Below are 15,796 nucleotides of genomic sequence, written 5' to 3'. Positions count from 1 at the left end.
CGCTTCTCATCTCTGTGCGTGCCGTAACTCTGTCTGACGCACCCACCGCTAGCCTAGCTTAGCACTAAGACTGGAGGTAAATGGCTCCAGCTAGCATACTGCTCCCAATAAGTGACAAAATAACGCCAACATTTTCCTATTTACATGTTGTGATTTGTATAGTAACAGCGTGTACGAATAACAAGGTCACATGACACACAGCCATCTTCTAACCGTATACATACTGGGAACTATATTCACAGAGGGCGAAGCACTGCTACTTCTGCTGAGTGATTTACTCCAGCTCTGAGCGAAGTAGCAGTGCTTCGCCTTCTGAGAGGAGCAGTATGCTAGCTGGAGCCATTTACCTCCAGTCTTTGTGCTAAGCTAGGCTAGCGGTGGGTGCATCAGACAGTTACGGCATGCACGGAGATGAGAAGCGTATGTATGGACTTATCTAACTCTGGGGGATTTGGTGAATAAGCTAAAGTCCCAAAAAGTCGGTGAGTTCCTTTAAGTTCTTTAAAAGAAAATATTGAATGGTAGTGCATTAGCATTTGGCATACGTTTTTATTCACAGTGACTGCACACATTCAGTGTGTGTTTCTTCAGAATCGAATCTATATCATATCATAAGTTAAGATACAAGAACAATAGGATTTATTTGATTCTAGAGGATTCAATCTCATTCAGATCCTTTAGGATTTGGATAATAGAAATTCCAAAAAGAATCCTGTTAGCAAAGATTCCCGTCCATCTAATTAAGATGTTTTTCCGACATCTCTGAGTAACATTGGCTGATACCTCTCCAGTAACAGACCTTATGGACTCTGAAGTGGATTGCATATGTGGCATAAAGAGAAAAGTATGTGACCGTAAACCTGGGAAATGGGATGTACTCCAAATGCAAATCTGCTCAATTCATTGGGTCTCACTCACTAATAATTGCATACAAGTGTTCTTAATTATATGCAATTTCAGTTGTCACAACAGGTGCATGCTGAATTATTTCAGGTGAGGGAGTCTGTGCTCTAATTTGGAGATTGGGAGCAAGATCTCTGAGAAAATTCATCCTCAAAATCAACTGAAACACAATAATCATCTTTTAAATAGGTTTAAACCAGGGGTCCGGGGACCCCCAGGGGCCACATGGGTGTTCTACGGGGTCTGTGGAAAGGTCTAAAGAAAAACAGTATAAAAACAAATAATCAAAAATATGATTCAATAACTATTTAGTTTAGATTAACTAAAGAAAAGAAAAGAAATAAATAAATGGATTAAAAAATAAACAACAATACATATAAATAACTAATACATCTACAGTACAGCAATATAGTCATAACTAAATATAATGAGTATAGGAAAAAACATAATAATGTAACACTCATAAAAAATATATTTCAGCCTGTTTTTAAGATTTACAAATATCAATTGTAAAAAAAAAAAAGAAAAAAAGACTATGGACCAGAATGGACCATTTCACATTTATATGATTTGTATTCATAAATTTAAAAATATTAAAATGTTTACATTTATTAATACGAATCACATAAACTAAACAGTCCATTCCCTTGTTTCATTAACAATTAATACAAAATGTTTTATTAAGCTCTAGTTTTTTACACTTATTTAAAATTCAAATTAATTCATAATATAAAAAATATTGAAAGGATTATTCAATTCAATTTGATGGAATTTTACTATACAATTGGATTTACTGTACAAAAAAATACCTTTTTTGTGTGTGTAGAAACTATTTTCCAAATACCAGTATACGCATGTTTAGAATATTACTAATATGGTCTTTGTACATGAAAATAATTATGTCCTGCCCTTTAAATGTATCAATGGCATTTAAAAGATTGAAACCCCTTGACCTAAACTACACAATCATTTTTCGAGCCTTTTGCTTAATTTTGAACATATCTCAGAGCGAGTTACTCTATTAATTTTTGTTTGAATTTGTCACTAGCATTCAGAAGTATATGAGTTGATCCTACATTTTATTTTAAATTCAGACAAAACTTCACATGCTGTAAAGGGTTTCCACACAGATACATGCATTTAGTAGTGAATGAGGAATGAGACCCGAATTCACGTGCCATGTCTGTATCAATTTAAATGATCAATGACTGACATTTGTGACATTATTTAGCTTTTGTATGGTGTGAGTGTGTGGAAAAATCAATATGCCTTTTTACTGAAGAGGCAAAATGTGAAGAGCGAGTATAGGCTCAACAGCACAGACTTTGTTCATCTGTTTTTAGTTTAAAAGCGAGGTGTGTTTGAGGATTGTTGCAGGAATTAGTCCCTGCGGGTCAGCCCTGGTTCTGCTCGTTGTGGCCTTGTTCAAGCCACAATTTAGTTCACTTGGTCCAAGTATTAACACAAACCTTCAACTCCGGATGTCCTTGTGACTAAAGCAGTCCTGCTAAATTGAGCTCAAATCTAGTCATGCTAATCATGTTAGTCATGTTATTTGTTGTGCTCTTTGACCCTGAGTTTCTGTCTTAACACACAATGTCACACTAAGGCATGAAAGGTCACGTTTGTCCAGTCATGTTTGAGAGCAGTGAGGCATGCTGGGGTCTTAAAGTAGAAAGATAACATGATAAAAATTGAACCAGGCAGCACACAGGGGTCTGTATAAATATCTCCTCTTCCGAGACATATTTCTCACACCTACAGATTTACAAAATCAGATCCATAAAAGGATGTTCAAAACTCTGTATCCCGGAATATTAATAAATGGAAGAGAAAAAAAGCTCTGTAACTGGAATATTAGTTTTTCCCAAATAAAACATAGCAGGCTTTGTTTGCAGACAATGAACAGTAAATTATAAACAGTGCTTAAATGTAATAAATGTTTTTAGAATGATGTCGTATTTGTGAAGATTTCGCAATGGTGCAGGATTTAATTACTTTTTATGGATGGGATGTTGAGCAATGTTAAAGCAATGGCGGATATTAAAGCTTAGAAAGTGTCATGTATTATTTGTAATGAATACAGAAACACGTTAGCTAAGTTCCAGTAAGGAATACTGGCATAATGATTATGGTATTATTAATATGCTTCTGTAAATTGTTGTCACATGGTCTGATTTAGTTATAGTTAATTCAGCGAAAGGCCTATAATTATCATCTTGTAAATAATTTAGCATTTTTAGATCCAACTTTTGGATGTAATTTTTGAACAATTGCATATACACACCAATCTTATGGTGTCTGTATGCAAATGTATAGAGTATCTTAATTAAATTTGGCAAAATATACTGTATCCCACAGTGCAATTCTTCTTTCCATCTTTTGATTGAACTGGAAGTGATATCAGCCATTTTAATATATTTTTTCTTGACTCATTATTTGATTGGGCTTTCAAAAGTTTTTAGGAGAACACTTCACAATAAGGTTTCATTAGTTAAAATTAGTAAACTACTTTAGTTATGAACTAAGAATGAACGATACTTCTACAGCATTGATTCATCTTAATAAATGTTAATTTCAACATCTACTAATTAAACTCAAATGTATTTGTTAACATTAGTCAATGCACTGTTAACTAACATGAACAAACAATGAACAGCTGGATTTTGATTAACTAACATTAACAAAGATTAATAAACATTGTAACAAATGTATTTCCATTGTTAGTTCATGTTAGTTAACTAATGTTAACAAATGAGACCTTATTGCGATTTTCTTTTATTTTTTTTATTAAAATGCAAAGGAACCATATTTATTTTCGAGGTGATATCTAGATTCCACAAGCTAAAATCATTGGATTCAATTTATTTGATTTTAATTTATTCATTAAATTAATTTGATTCATTAAATAATTTTTTTTATTGGATATTGCATTTAGTTTTACATACTTTTTACAGTAGGCAGTATACAGTGTGCTGTGTGTGTAAGTGAACACTGCATTCCACACTAAATGTAGCCTGTATATATGTATGTATGTATATGAGGTCTATGCATTCCGAAAATTTGCATACTGTGCACAATATATCTATTGCAAAAGTAGCTAACAGTAAATATAATAACGTCACAGCTGAAGACAGACTCTTGACCACCTGTGCTTGAATCTGGGGTTTTCTGCTTGTCAAAACAGACATTTTTTAATATATAAGGGCAGAAAACCCTTCTTGTATAGACCACACAGATTTTATGGAAAAGATTCCAAAAGGACCCTTGACAGAACCGGCACTTTTCTCGACACGGCCTGTCAAAAATGTTTCTATATACAGTGTTCCACCGAATATCCTGCTAAAATGCATACAGAAGATCAGTATCACTATTATTATATAAAAGATGAAAATAATCAAGATTCACATTCCCGTTCACCCTCACAAAGAAAAACAGTTTCCCTCTGCAGGTCGTCTACACTGTCAGACCTAATTTGACATGATTTGTTGTCAAATCTGGTGCGGTGACCCCTAAAAGCACTAAAGTGAACAGTATGCACTACAGTTAAGGGTGAACAAAGGCTCTTCCTTTTTGAAAACCTCTGCCAAAATTAATAAAGCAAAATTCACTGTGTAACTCATCCTGCACCATTTGTAAATGATTCCTCAACTTGTGTGACTTCTTGTTTCTTTTGAAAGTGACCATTAGTCCAGTATTTTTGCCTGGTAGATGATAAACTGCATGAAAATATCTTGCAGACCTATACATTCAAGATGGCACTCGAGCAATATCACATACTCTTTTGACTTGGACCAGTATGCAATCATCTAGCTAAAGCAACAGCCTAGAAACTGCATAGCAACACCCTGGTAACCAGCCTCAACACTTCTTTGCAGCTCTGTGATTAGAAACCTGTCAGTAATGTATTTCCATATTTGATCATTTTTACAGAACTTTAAGGGCTATTTCACACAAAAAATAATTAATCCATTCTAGGTGTACATTACTTGGTTCTTTCAGCCAAGCACAATCAGAGTTATATTAAATAATATCCTGGCTCATCTAAGCTTTATAATGGGGGTTAATAGAGCCTGAGTTTTTAAAGCCCAAAAAAGCACATCCATCCATCATAAAAGTAATCCGTACGGCTCCAGGGGGTTATTAAAGGGATTTCTGAAGCAAGGCATGTGTTTTATAAGAAAAATATCCATTTATAACTTTATAAACGAATCACTGGCTTCCGGTAACGGCCATGCGCGAGTCGAGTTCCAGCGGAAGAGCAACCTCTGACCCGACGTATTGACGAACACGGAATGCGAGACATGTGGAATCCGGAGGACAGAACAAAACAAAACACCGGTCACAAATTAGAAGTCTAAAACGAGAATTTTCAAAGAGAAATGTGGGAGGAGCTTGAGTTTGCTGCCCAGCCCTATTTGTTTGAACCTATTTTTTAATATAATATATAATATATGTGTTTGGCTGAAAGAAGAAAGTCATAAAGCCTACACCTAGAATGGCTTGACGGTGAGTAAATGATGGGATAATTTTCATGTTTGGGTGAACTAACCCTTTAAGGATAAAGTCTTTTAGATTAAAACAATCTTTGGGCTTTTCAGGCCTGTAGTAGTGGATGTTCAAGCGAATCCTGACAGGATCAGACTAAAATCTGATTGACATGCAGAATGCAGAATGACACTGGTTATTTCTGACAGTCTTAAACCCTGTTTATAATGACAGCAAGAAACATGACACAATAAAACTAGAACATTCCCATTATAATTCATGAGGCTGTCTGCACTACAGACCGCTTTCTTGTAGTGTAAACATGGTAAATCTCGGATTCCAAGATCGTTTGATGAGTGAACGCAATCAAATGTGTTAAAAAGGCTAAACATTGACAGCAATTTTCCAGTGTATTTGTGTTGTTTTAGTCTGTTACAGTTACATGAAAGGGACACTTCTGATGAAAATTATGTCATCATTTACTCACCCTCATGTCGTTCCAAAACCACATGTCACGAAAAAAGAAGAAATTTATTGCTCAACGTTCAACTGGTGAAAGTGAAGGGTGACCACAGTGTCAAGCTAAATTTTCACTGAAAAATATCAGTCTATTGCTCACACAAAGCTGTCGTATGACTTCAGAAGACCTGAAATATAGTTCACACATCATACACCCTCAGAAAAAAAATGGCGTAAAAGCTGTTACTGGAATGCTACCCTCTAAAAAGGTTCTAATATGTACCATTTAGTTCCCTATCAGTCGCTCACGTTCGACGTCACGTCGACGTAACGTCTCCCGTTCCCTCCTTCAGGGAACGAGTGTTACATACGTAACCGAGACGCTACTAAAATGTACACTTTTGGTACCAATTAGGGACATTTGAGGTACTAATATATGACCTTTTTTCTAAGAGTGTATGGATGTTTTTATGATGCAATTTGAAGTTTGCCATTAACTTTTTGAAGTGGACATTCACTTGCATTGAGTAAAGAGCAGTGTGAACTTTCTTAAAATCATTTTCTTTCATGTTCCACAGAAGAAAGGAAGGTTTGAAATATACATCATAGTGAGTAAATGATGATGAAAATCTTCCTTTTTGGCTGAACTAACCTATTTAGAAATATAAATTTCTTACTTTTAACCACATCTTGGCTTTTGAGCATTTCTACAGTATCTTTTGAACTACTGCAAATTTGTATGGTCCATTAGTTTTAACTAAACATTTTTCTTAACATATTTCCATCTCTGTTTAGAAAGAGATTTGAGAATCCTCCTGTCTGTTATGCTCAATAATCCTCGTTAGGAAATGAATACCTTATAATAATCCACTGCATTCCACCAGCCAGCCATAAATAAATTCTGTCGCTCGTGTCCTGGCTGGGAGGCTTTGCTGAGTAAGTGTGTCTATAGAAATACCCATGTGGGATGAAACAAGAGAAGATTGAAAACCAAACTAAACAGAATCAGAAGAAAGGAAGGTGTAAGGAAGCTGCTGATTGTTTTGTAGGTTGGTGAGTTTGATGAGGGGTCCGAGATGGCAGAGGACCCTTGAGACGGAGTCAGGATTAGAGGAGATTTAGTGGATGTGGGGGTGCAGACGTCCTGCAGGGAGAGATCTACATGCTCACATGTTTGCTTTGCTACTGGTTTAATGAGAAGGTTAATCTCTCTGTGTTGCTGTCATTCTCACTTTCTGAGATGTTCTGGTGGTAGAGATTGTGCGTTAAACTGGTTCTTTGTTTTAGAAAGACAACAGAAACCAGCCTGCACAACACATTTGACTTCTTAATGATAAGACTTTATTTTGTCCATTGGGAATGGATTGCATCATGAAAAGTGGTGGCAGACCTGAATGTGATTGCCGAGGACTTTGACGTCACCCGAAAAGGAAAGTTGTTTCAGAGGCAGAGCAAGTTATTACATTTTGATGAAAGATTACAAAGACAAACAGTTTTTTTCTTTAAAATAACGTGCACTGATGAATCTTATGCAATAAGGCCAGGAACATGTTTAAGAAAGTAAATATAGAGTTTATTTTAACTTCATGTTGACCTAAGAGAGTAGCGTCTCTTATTCTGTTGGTGAAAAAGGATTCTGAAGGATGTTTATTTTGCTTATAAAACAGATATTGATGGAATGTATCATTTATTATTCGTTATTCATTCAATTATTTAATAATGTAATAATAATTTAACGATATACTTTCTTTCTTTATTTATAGGTGAACTGTAAATCACCTAAATGACAAAACAGTCAAACAAAATTACTTATTTCCATTATAAGAGGCTGTGAGTAAATACTTTATGCTGTAATTTATTTTTTTGGAAATGATGCAGTCTGTACGAATCTTTATAATATATCAAATCATGCAATATAATATGATAATCCTTTGTAATTTTTAGTTTTTAAATTTATTAGCATTTAATTTAAAGGTTATAAAACAGACATCAAGTAGTCATTTCTGTCATTCTGAAACAATTTGGTGTGTGTATATATGTATATATATATATATATATATATAATTTTAATGTGCTAATTTGGTTCTCAAGAAACATTTCTTATTATCAATGTTGAAAACAGTTGTGTTGCTTAATATGTTTGTGGTACTTATAAAAGTTACTTATGAAATCAATATTTATGAAATTTATATGTAATGCTAAACTAACCTTCTTTTTTTCAAGCCTTGTAATTCAGTGTTTGTCCTTGCGTAACCCATAATACAATCTATAGTAGCTCAAAATCTGGTCTGTTAACAGAAAAGTTATACATGTAGGTTCAAACCCCCCAAGGGTTGATCCATGAACTATTACCAATGGTCCCTTGAGCAAAACACTTAACCCCAGGTTGCTCCGTAAGTGTACTCTAAATCACTTTGTCAGCTAAATGACAAAATAGTTACTAGTTTTAAAGCAAAACGATGATTCATTATCATTGTGAGAGGCCATCACGAAACACTTACTGGAATTCATGCTGTTGCTTTTGAAAATGATGTAATCTACATGAATCTTTATGAAGCAAACAACCCAACACAGTCTCTCTGAAATGATCACTTGTAAACATTTGCGGTGCATGAATGATCGTCCGTGTCGGGACTTCATGCAGATTGTCATGACTCAAAGTCAGCAGAAAGCAGCTCCAAAACGCTTTACCTTCACATTGGTGGTGACTTACAGAACATCCCAGGAAGCTCCAGTCAAAATGAGATGAAACATCTGGTTTTGGTTAATGCTTGTAAAGCTGATCCAACTGAATCCAGATCAGCGTTCCCAAGCTGGACTTGTCCTATGTGATTTTAATCCAAGGCAGGAAGCTCGGGTCAATTAATCGGTCAGGGCACACTGCGTCTTTGGGGAGTCAACAGCAACAGAACAAAACCCAACCTTTTGCATTCTTGTTTACGTTAATTCATTTTTCTAAACCAACCATCATGTCTTAATTATGACTATAACAAACAGAAGCATAAATGCCAGGGCATTGAGTGTGCTTTAGAGCGCTTGAAATTGAAATATTACTATTTCTAACAGACAGTCTCTACATCTTTATTCTAACAGACCACATCAAGCACATGACTTTCCCTCAGGGTTTAACCTGTTTATTTCCATTGTGATAAAATTATCCTTCATTAGTCCTTCTCTCAGGGTCCATGCGGTCTTGGTGATTCCATATTTATTTTTGCAGAGCTCAGAGTCTTTTGGGACTAAGAGGGTCACTATACCGCACCTTTGCCTGGCACTGGATCTTCTCCCTGAGGAATTAAAACCCACTGGCTATAGGGGGAAAAACACTGTGTTTGATAAACTCCAGCTCTTGAGTCCACACTGTTGAGTGCTTCACAAAAAGGAGCATCAAGGACACATCACAGCCACAAAAGGGGCCCTCGTACGCACCCCTCTCAATCATGAAATGACAAATGCAACTTTAGTTACATGCAAACGAAGGCCATGACACTGGAAATCCACATGATACAGTGTGACTATATGCAGCAAATCTTGTTCATTCTTCTACATATTCACCGTACACTTGGGAACCGGTGAAGTTTATGCATGTTTTCCTCCTCATTCTGTCAAGAACTTCTGACATGTATTTCCTTTAAACAAAGTACAACATCATCATTTTTTTCCTTTGCTCAACAGTTAGAAAACTACATCCAGCAGAAGACGGGGATGGTGCATATTCAAGCTGATGCTGTCCATAACCAGACGGCCACTATGCTGGAGATCGGCACCAATCTGCTCACCCAGACTGCTGAGCAAACCAGAAAACTCACTGTGGTTGAGGCCAAGGTAACCGCATTTCACATCGGAGAAATGCAGTGATGCATACTTATTCAGTGTCATTAAATACAATGGGTGCATATACATATACATACAACTAACATTCAAAAGTGTGGTGTCAGTAGGATTAGTAGTATTGAGCAAGAATGAATTAAAAAGCGACAGTTAAGACATTTACAAAGTTACAAAAGTTTTCCATTTCAAACAAATGCTTTTCTTTTGAAATGTATATTCATTGTCAAAGAATCTTGAAGAAAACTGTAAAACGTATTCCACAAAAATATGAAACTTTTAATAACTGTCATTGATAATAATCAATTAAGAATGATTTCTGAAGGATCATGTGACACTGAAGAATGGAGTAATGATGCTAAAAAATTCAGCTTTGCAATACAGGAATAAATTACATTTTAATAAATATATTCAAAAAGAAAACAGTTTTAGATTGTACTAAAATGTCCCAATATATCACTGGTGTATAAAGGAGATATACAGAATTGTTTATATATATATATATATATATGTATTGTTTCTATACTTTTCTGTTATTTCCCATTATTATTTTCATTGTATTTCAGGTTATGAACCAGACTTCAAGAATTGCAATTCAGTTATTAGAGAATTCATTGTCAACAAACAAACTGGAGAAGGAGCTCTTAACACAGATTTCAGAAATCTCAAAACTTCGAGACAAGAACAGGTAAGACTTTAATTAATATAATTGAATTAATATATTTGTTTATTTCTCTTATTTCTTTATTTCTGTTTCACAAAGCCCAAGAGCAATCTACACTAAAAACTGTAAATGAAATATTTTAGTCAAGTTAAAGAGATTATTTAAAGCTGCATTCTGTAACTTTTTGGGGTTAAAAATTATCCAAAATAAATTTTTGAGCAACCAGCCAGTGTTCATAACTATTTGCTTGCCTTAGCTCGATTCTAAACGGTAAGCTTGTAATAATGTTTTTAATTCCAGTGGTACTGGTGGATTTCCGCTGGAAATTCGAGCATATCTTTGCGTCATTACGTCACATCTGTACACATAAAGAAGAGTCTCGGCTAGTAGGCTATATTGAGTGTGAGGATGTTGGAGGTGGAGATTTATAGCCTTTTCTCACAGCACTTGATATAATTAAACTTATCAATTTGATGGCGGATCCAGAAAGGTTCAAACGACAAGTGACAACTGTAGATTCATTCGTCGTAAAACGCAAAAAACTTCTGACTTCGGAGTGGCTACAGAATAAAAGAGACTGCAACCGGCCCATGCAAAAATAAGGATTATATCGGAAGGGCATTAAATGTAGTCACGCAATACTGATGTTGTTACAATTAACAATTTGAGAACAAAGTACAATTTGCACGGTATGACGTGATATGATAAGCGATCGTTAGATTTATTCAGCGCGATTTACTTCAATGCTTCTTTTCCCTTAGTTGGTCAGAACAAAAGTGGATGTTACTTGTTCAGGCGACATTTTCCGTGCCGAGGCACAACCCACGTAAAGTTGATAATTCTGTGAATAACTGCATTTGCAGATTTCGAACAGAGATGGCGACAAAGAGGAAAAAATACAGACTGCAGCTTTAATGTGACTGTTTCAACCTAAACTATATACTGTATGTCAGTTGTTCCTCCTAAAATGCAATGAGATGAAGAGAAATTCATTTAGTTCTATGTCAACAATTAGACACTATTTTATTTCTCCCGTGATATTGTAATAGGAGAAAGATCAAAGAAAAAATCCTTGAATGAATCATAACTGAGGACTTCATTATGTAATTGTGCTCATTACAACTCTAAACAACCACAGAGCATAAGATCTTCCAGTGCAAGTCATTTTTAAGGGTCAGATCGCATCTTGAACTGCACGTTCGCACAGCGTAGAGCAACTTTTGTCTCTCTTGTTGTTCTCAAAACTATATTTTCCCATAGTCGGCCAGCTCTGAATGCACAGCAGGGGGAAAGGCTTTGTAAAAGGAAATAATCAGCCACTTAATTGATTGTTTGTAATGTTTAATAACTACGGAGTAAGCACAGCACACAAAGCAGACCCCAGGCAAGTTTCCTCTGCACACTTCCAGAGCGGGACAAAGGGTTTTCCCAGAAAGCTTTGTACTTAGCTCTCGCTAGATTAAACAGATAACGCTTGTTGTCATTCAACTTTGACGACCAATTGAACTGTGTTTTGCGAGTGATGTTTTGGTAGCTGCATGGGGGCATCAGACGTAATTATAGTGGACCACTACGTTACAGACGAGCCAGAGCTATTAAATTTTTCATGTTTGCCAGGATGAGTGAGAACAGAGAGTTTTCGACCTTTCCAAAGCGACTTACAACTGTGCAAGTGAAAGTGTTCATAATTGCTCCCAGAATTGATGTGGGTTTAGCGAGGGTCAGCTTCATAGTATAATAGCAGCAAACAATTGCTCAGCATTGTGTACACATTACAAACCCTGGCAAGGGATTTCAACAGTCCTTGCCAATCGATTGTGCGAAAACTATTTGTGTAATCAATCATGAACAATTTATAAACATATAAGCATCGAGAACCACTAGCAACAAAAGCATGTTTAATGACTATATCTACCGTAATTTAACAAAGCAAGCGTTCAGTTACATGGCTCGATGGAGTTTTGATTTGCTTTCCAGTTATTTTCGGCCTCAAACCCTCGGGTGATGTGTTTTTTTTTCAGCGTTCACACACTCACTCACTAAATCGCTCACAGATTGAAGTCGGCAGGGTTTTGCGGCGTTTTTGTAGCAGTGGCTCATTGTTGTGCCGCTGTAAATTGTTTTGACAGCAGGCTTGATCGATTCACGCTATCTCCTCTGATCCAGACACTAAATCATGAATCTACATAAAGCTCAGCTAAGCACTGATGGAAATCTGTATCTCCATTTCCTAAAGGCCCAGAGATCAGTAGACTTATTTCACATGACACTGCAATCTGCTAGACGGTAGCAAGCAAACCGCTAGAGTAACAATCTAACAATAGTTCGCCATTTCAAGATGATAATATCACACCCGTGATATCATAATATGATGCTTATATCAATGGCACTTTATATAAGCTGTAAATGTTTTCATAAAAATAAACTGCAGAATTAAGTACATTTTTACATTTCTGGGTGGTTACAAGGGTTTTCCAGCCATTTTGCTAGGGTATTCTAAAAGTAATAGTACACTTCTTCTCAACAAAGCAAGTGTTTTATGGTCAAATTCATGTCTGTAGTAAATGGCGAGGGACGGGTTAAGGGCCAAAGTGTAATATTAGATGTAAATGTTTCAAACAAACCCCTAATGGTTGCAAACACCATTAATTAGTTCAGAAATGTCCATCCTAATGTGAAAGTCCCAAGGCATTCATTCCTGTTCTCTCTAGGAATTTTCAGAAACATCTGGAGATACTTTAAAAAGGTTTCTATTTTGACTTAAGGTTTTTTTAATGAATACATTATTGTTTCGACCAGTCGTTTGGAGAGTAAGGTCTTAGTCCTGGAGTCGCAGCAGAGGACAGAGTTGGAGGACATAAGGGAGGAAAAGGAGCGATTGCAGGACCTGGTGAAGAGACAGACAGCCGCCATTACGGCTCTGGAGAGACAGCTGAGAGCGTCCAGCAGCAACAACTCAGCCCTGCAAAGACAGCATCAGCAGCTCATGAAGTCCGTACACACACTTATTGGCATGGTGTCTTCTGGGACAGGTAAGAATACACCTTTAATGATACTTTAACACATCTCTACACACATACTGTAACTTTCATGTTTGTATTTGATTATCATCATAAATTGTGGAATATTATCTCAGTATATTAGTCTACAGCAACCTAGATTGTCTAGAGAAGTGCTGTTGGTTGGTAGTAGGCCTGTTTCACTTGAAAGTGTGTCCTAATACGGAAGCTAAAATGCATTTCAAAAACCATTTCATGTCGATTTTAATGTTTTGATTAGCTAGTTTGTGGCATTGCTGCAGCATTTCTCTGATTGTGAGGAAAGAAAAACGACTGGACACGCGGTTAGAGTATAAGGTAGAGCTGCATGATTCTGGATAAATTGAGAATCACAATTTTTTTGCTTCAAACTGAGATCACGATTCTGAACAGACAACTAAACAAAATAACATGTAATTTACTAGAAGTTCTGACAAAATGTTAATTGCTGCAGTTTATTTAATATGTTTAATCAATCTGAACGAATTCTTTTTTTATTTAAATGGTTTGAATGAATGATCCAATGACTGAAAATGAATACTTGTTTCATTCATAGAGTTTTTGAACAAATCTGTTGAGTGAATGATTAAATGACGTACAAATGAAGTACATTTTGTACACTTTTCGCCACCTACTGGTGTAACGATGTAATCAATACAATCTTTATTTTAAGCATCAAGTTGATTTCAAATAAGGGATGCTCTATTTTGATCGCTTCCGTAGATATCAGTGTTTATATCCGAACTATAAACTTTTATCTCAGTACTTCTGTGATAATATGATTATTGGTAACACAGAAATAATAATGATACCGTGTGGCTGAAAAGACTGTTTGGGAAGCTGTTTCATATACATGACCAGTGCTCTCTCTGGTCAGTGGCTGCGCCAACGCAGATCTGAATGTTCTCTGTGATTTTGTCAAAGGTTTAATAGACACAGGCGGATCGTTGTCATTTAGGAATGAGATTGCGTGGGTGTTTGAATTGAGATCACGATCTTTTAACGATTAATCATGCAGCTCTAATGTAAGGTTATTTGTCTGAGAATGATGGTCATGTCTGAATCTTGGGCTTACAACAGCTTTTAAATCTGGTGGCAGATTCTTAACATGACCTGAAAGTTCTGGTTAATTAACTGAGACACTAATGATAAATCGAGCTGCTGTGATTCATGGAGAGAGAGGGGATAAGCTCTCACTAGTGATGTCTTTGGCAGCGTTCTCTCATGTCTTGGATGAAGCTCACATGCGTCACAACACACACTGATAAGCTAAATCAAGACTGCAGCATTTTATACGGACAGAATACATGTCAGTTTATAAATGTCTGGAGGTTCACTCGAAGAACCAAATGTACCGGATTTTAAAAATAAACTCTCTCAGATGAACAAACACATTGCGTTTAATGTTTAACTGACTCATCCCAAAACTTGACCACAATGGACTTTCTATTTGAAAAGTTGAGGTCATGTAATGAATTTAAATCTTGTTCTTTTGACAAGAGAAACCACATCGTTTTGTTGCGTCACGCTGTGTGGCGAATTCACAAAACAACTTTGGCATTTGATGTTTCAGCACCAAAACCCGCATCATGCTGTATGACTACTAAACATCAGTAGTTGACCAGGCGTTACAGTAAATGTGCTGGTTTAACGCAGCACTACACAGATTTACATCTTTACATTCATTCCAAACCGGCAAGACTTTCGTTCATCATTGAAACACAAATAAAGATTTTTTTTTATTTTACGTAATCTGAGAGTTACGTAATCTGAGTCAGCTACGCAACTACCACTTTGACGCTTTAAAAAGTTCATAAAGAGATTGTAAAACTAATCCATATGAATTGAGCAGTTTAATCCAAATTTTTCCGAAGACACTCGATCGCTTTATATAATCAGCAGATTTAATTTAGACTTTTAATCACATTTAAACATTGATCAGTGGACATAAACAGAAGCTCAACCGAACATGATGCGCGAGAATGACTCTCGCACGTCAAGCGAACATGCTTGAGCTTCTGTTTACCACAACTGATGTGTGAGTTGATGTATGTTTACATGTGAATAAAAGTCTAAATTAAATCTGTTCATCATATAAATCGATCGAGTATCTTCAGAAAATTTGAACTAAACTGCTAAATTCATGTAAATTAGTTTTACGATCTCTTTATGAACTTTTCGAAGTAGCAAAGTGGTAGTTGTGTATCTGTCAAAGGAGGTACATACTGTAAAGCTCTCAGATTTCATCAAAAATATCTTACGGGTTTTGACATATTATTAAATATTCATTTTTGTGTGAACTATCCCTTTAACGTTTATTTTGTTTCAGTCATCTTAAGTGCAAAACACTCACAACATTTTTTTTTGAAAACTGCTTTATGGGGCACAACAGTAAATATTTTAGTTTATTATACTA

At 35.9% G+C, this 15,796-nt stretch overlaps 1 protein-coding gene across 1 annotated transcript in view; it reads left to right on the top strand.

Annotated features, from left to right (window-relative positions):
- angpt4 (angiopoietin 4) overlaps positions 1 to 15,796 on the top strand; it is a 41,848-nt gene that overhangs the window by 20,140 nt on the left and 5,912 nt on the right. The window contains exons 2-4 of the mRNA XM_081380102.1: positions 9,526 to 9,675; positions 10,245 to 10,366; positions 13,142 to 13,374. Coding sequence (XP_081236228.1) covers positions 9,526 to 9,675; positions 10,245 to 10,366; positions 13,142 to 13,374 — 505 coding nt within the window. The remainder of the gene's footprint in view (positions 1 to 9,525; positions 9,676 to 10,244; positions 10,367 to 13,141; positions 13,375 to 15,796) is intronic.

The sequence above is a fragment of the Scardinius erythrophthalmus genome, assembly GCF_964197995.2.
Source record: "Scardinius erythrophthalmus genome assembly, chromosome: 12".
Taxonomy (NCBI): Eukaryota; Metazoa; Chordata; class Actinopteri; order Cypriniformes; family Leuciscidae; genus Scardinius; species Scardinius erythrophthalmus.
Note: the sequence above shows the minus strand (reverse complement) of the source record. Positions and strands in the feature narration are given on the sequence as shown.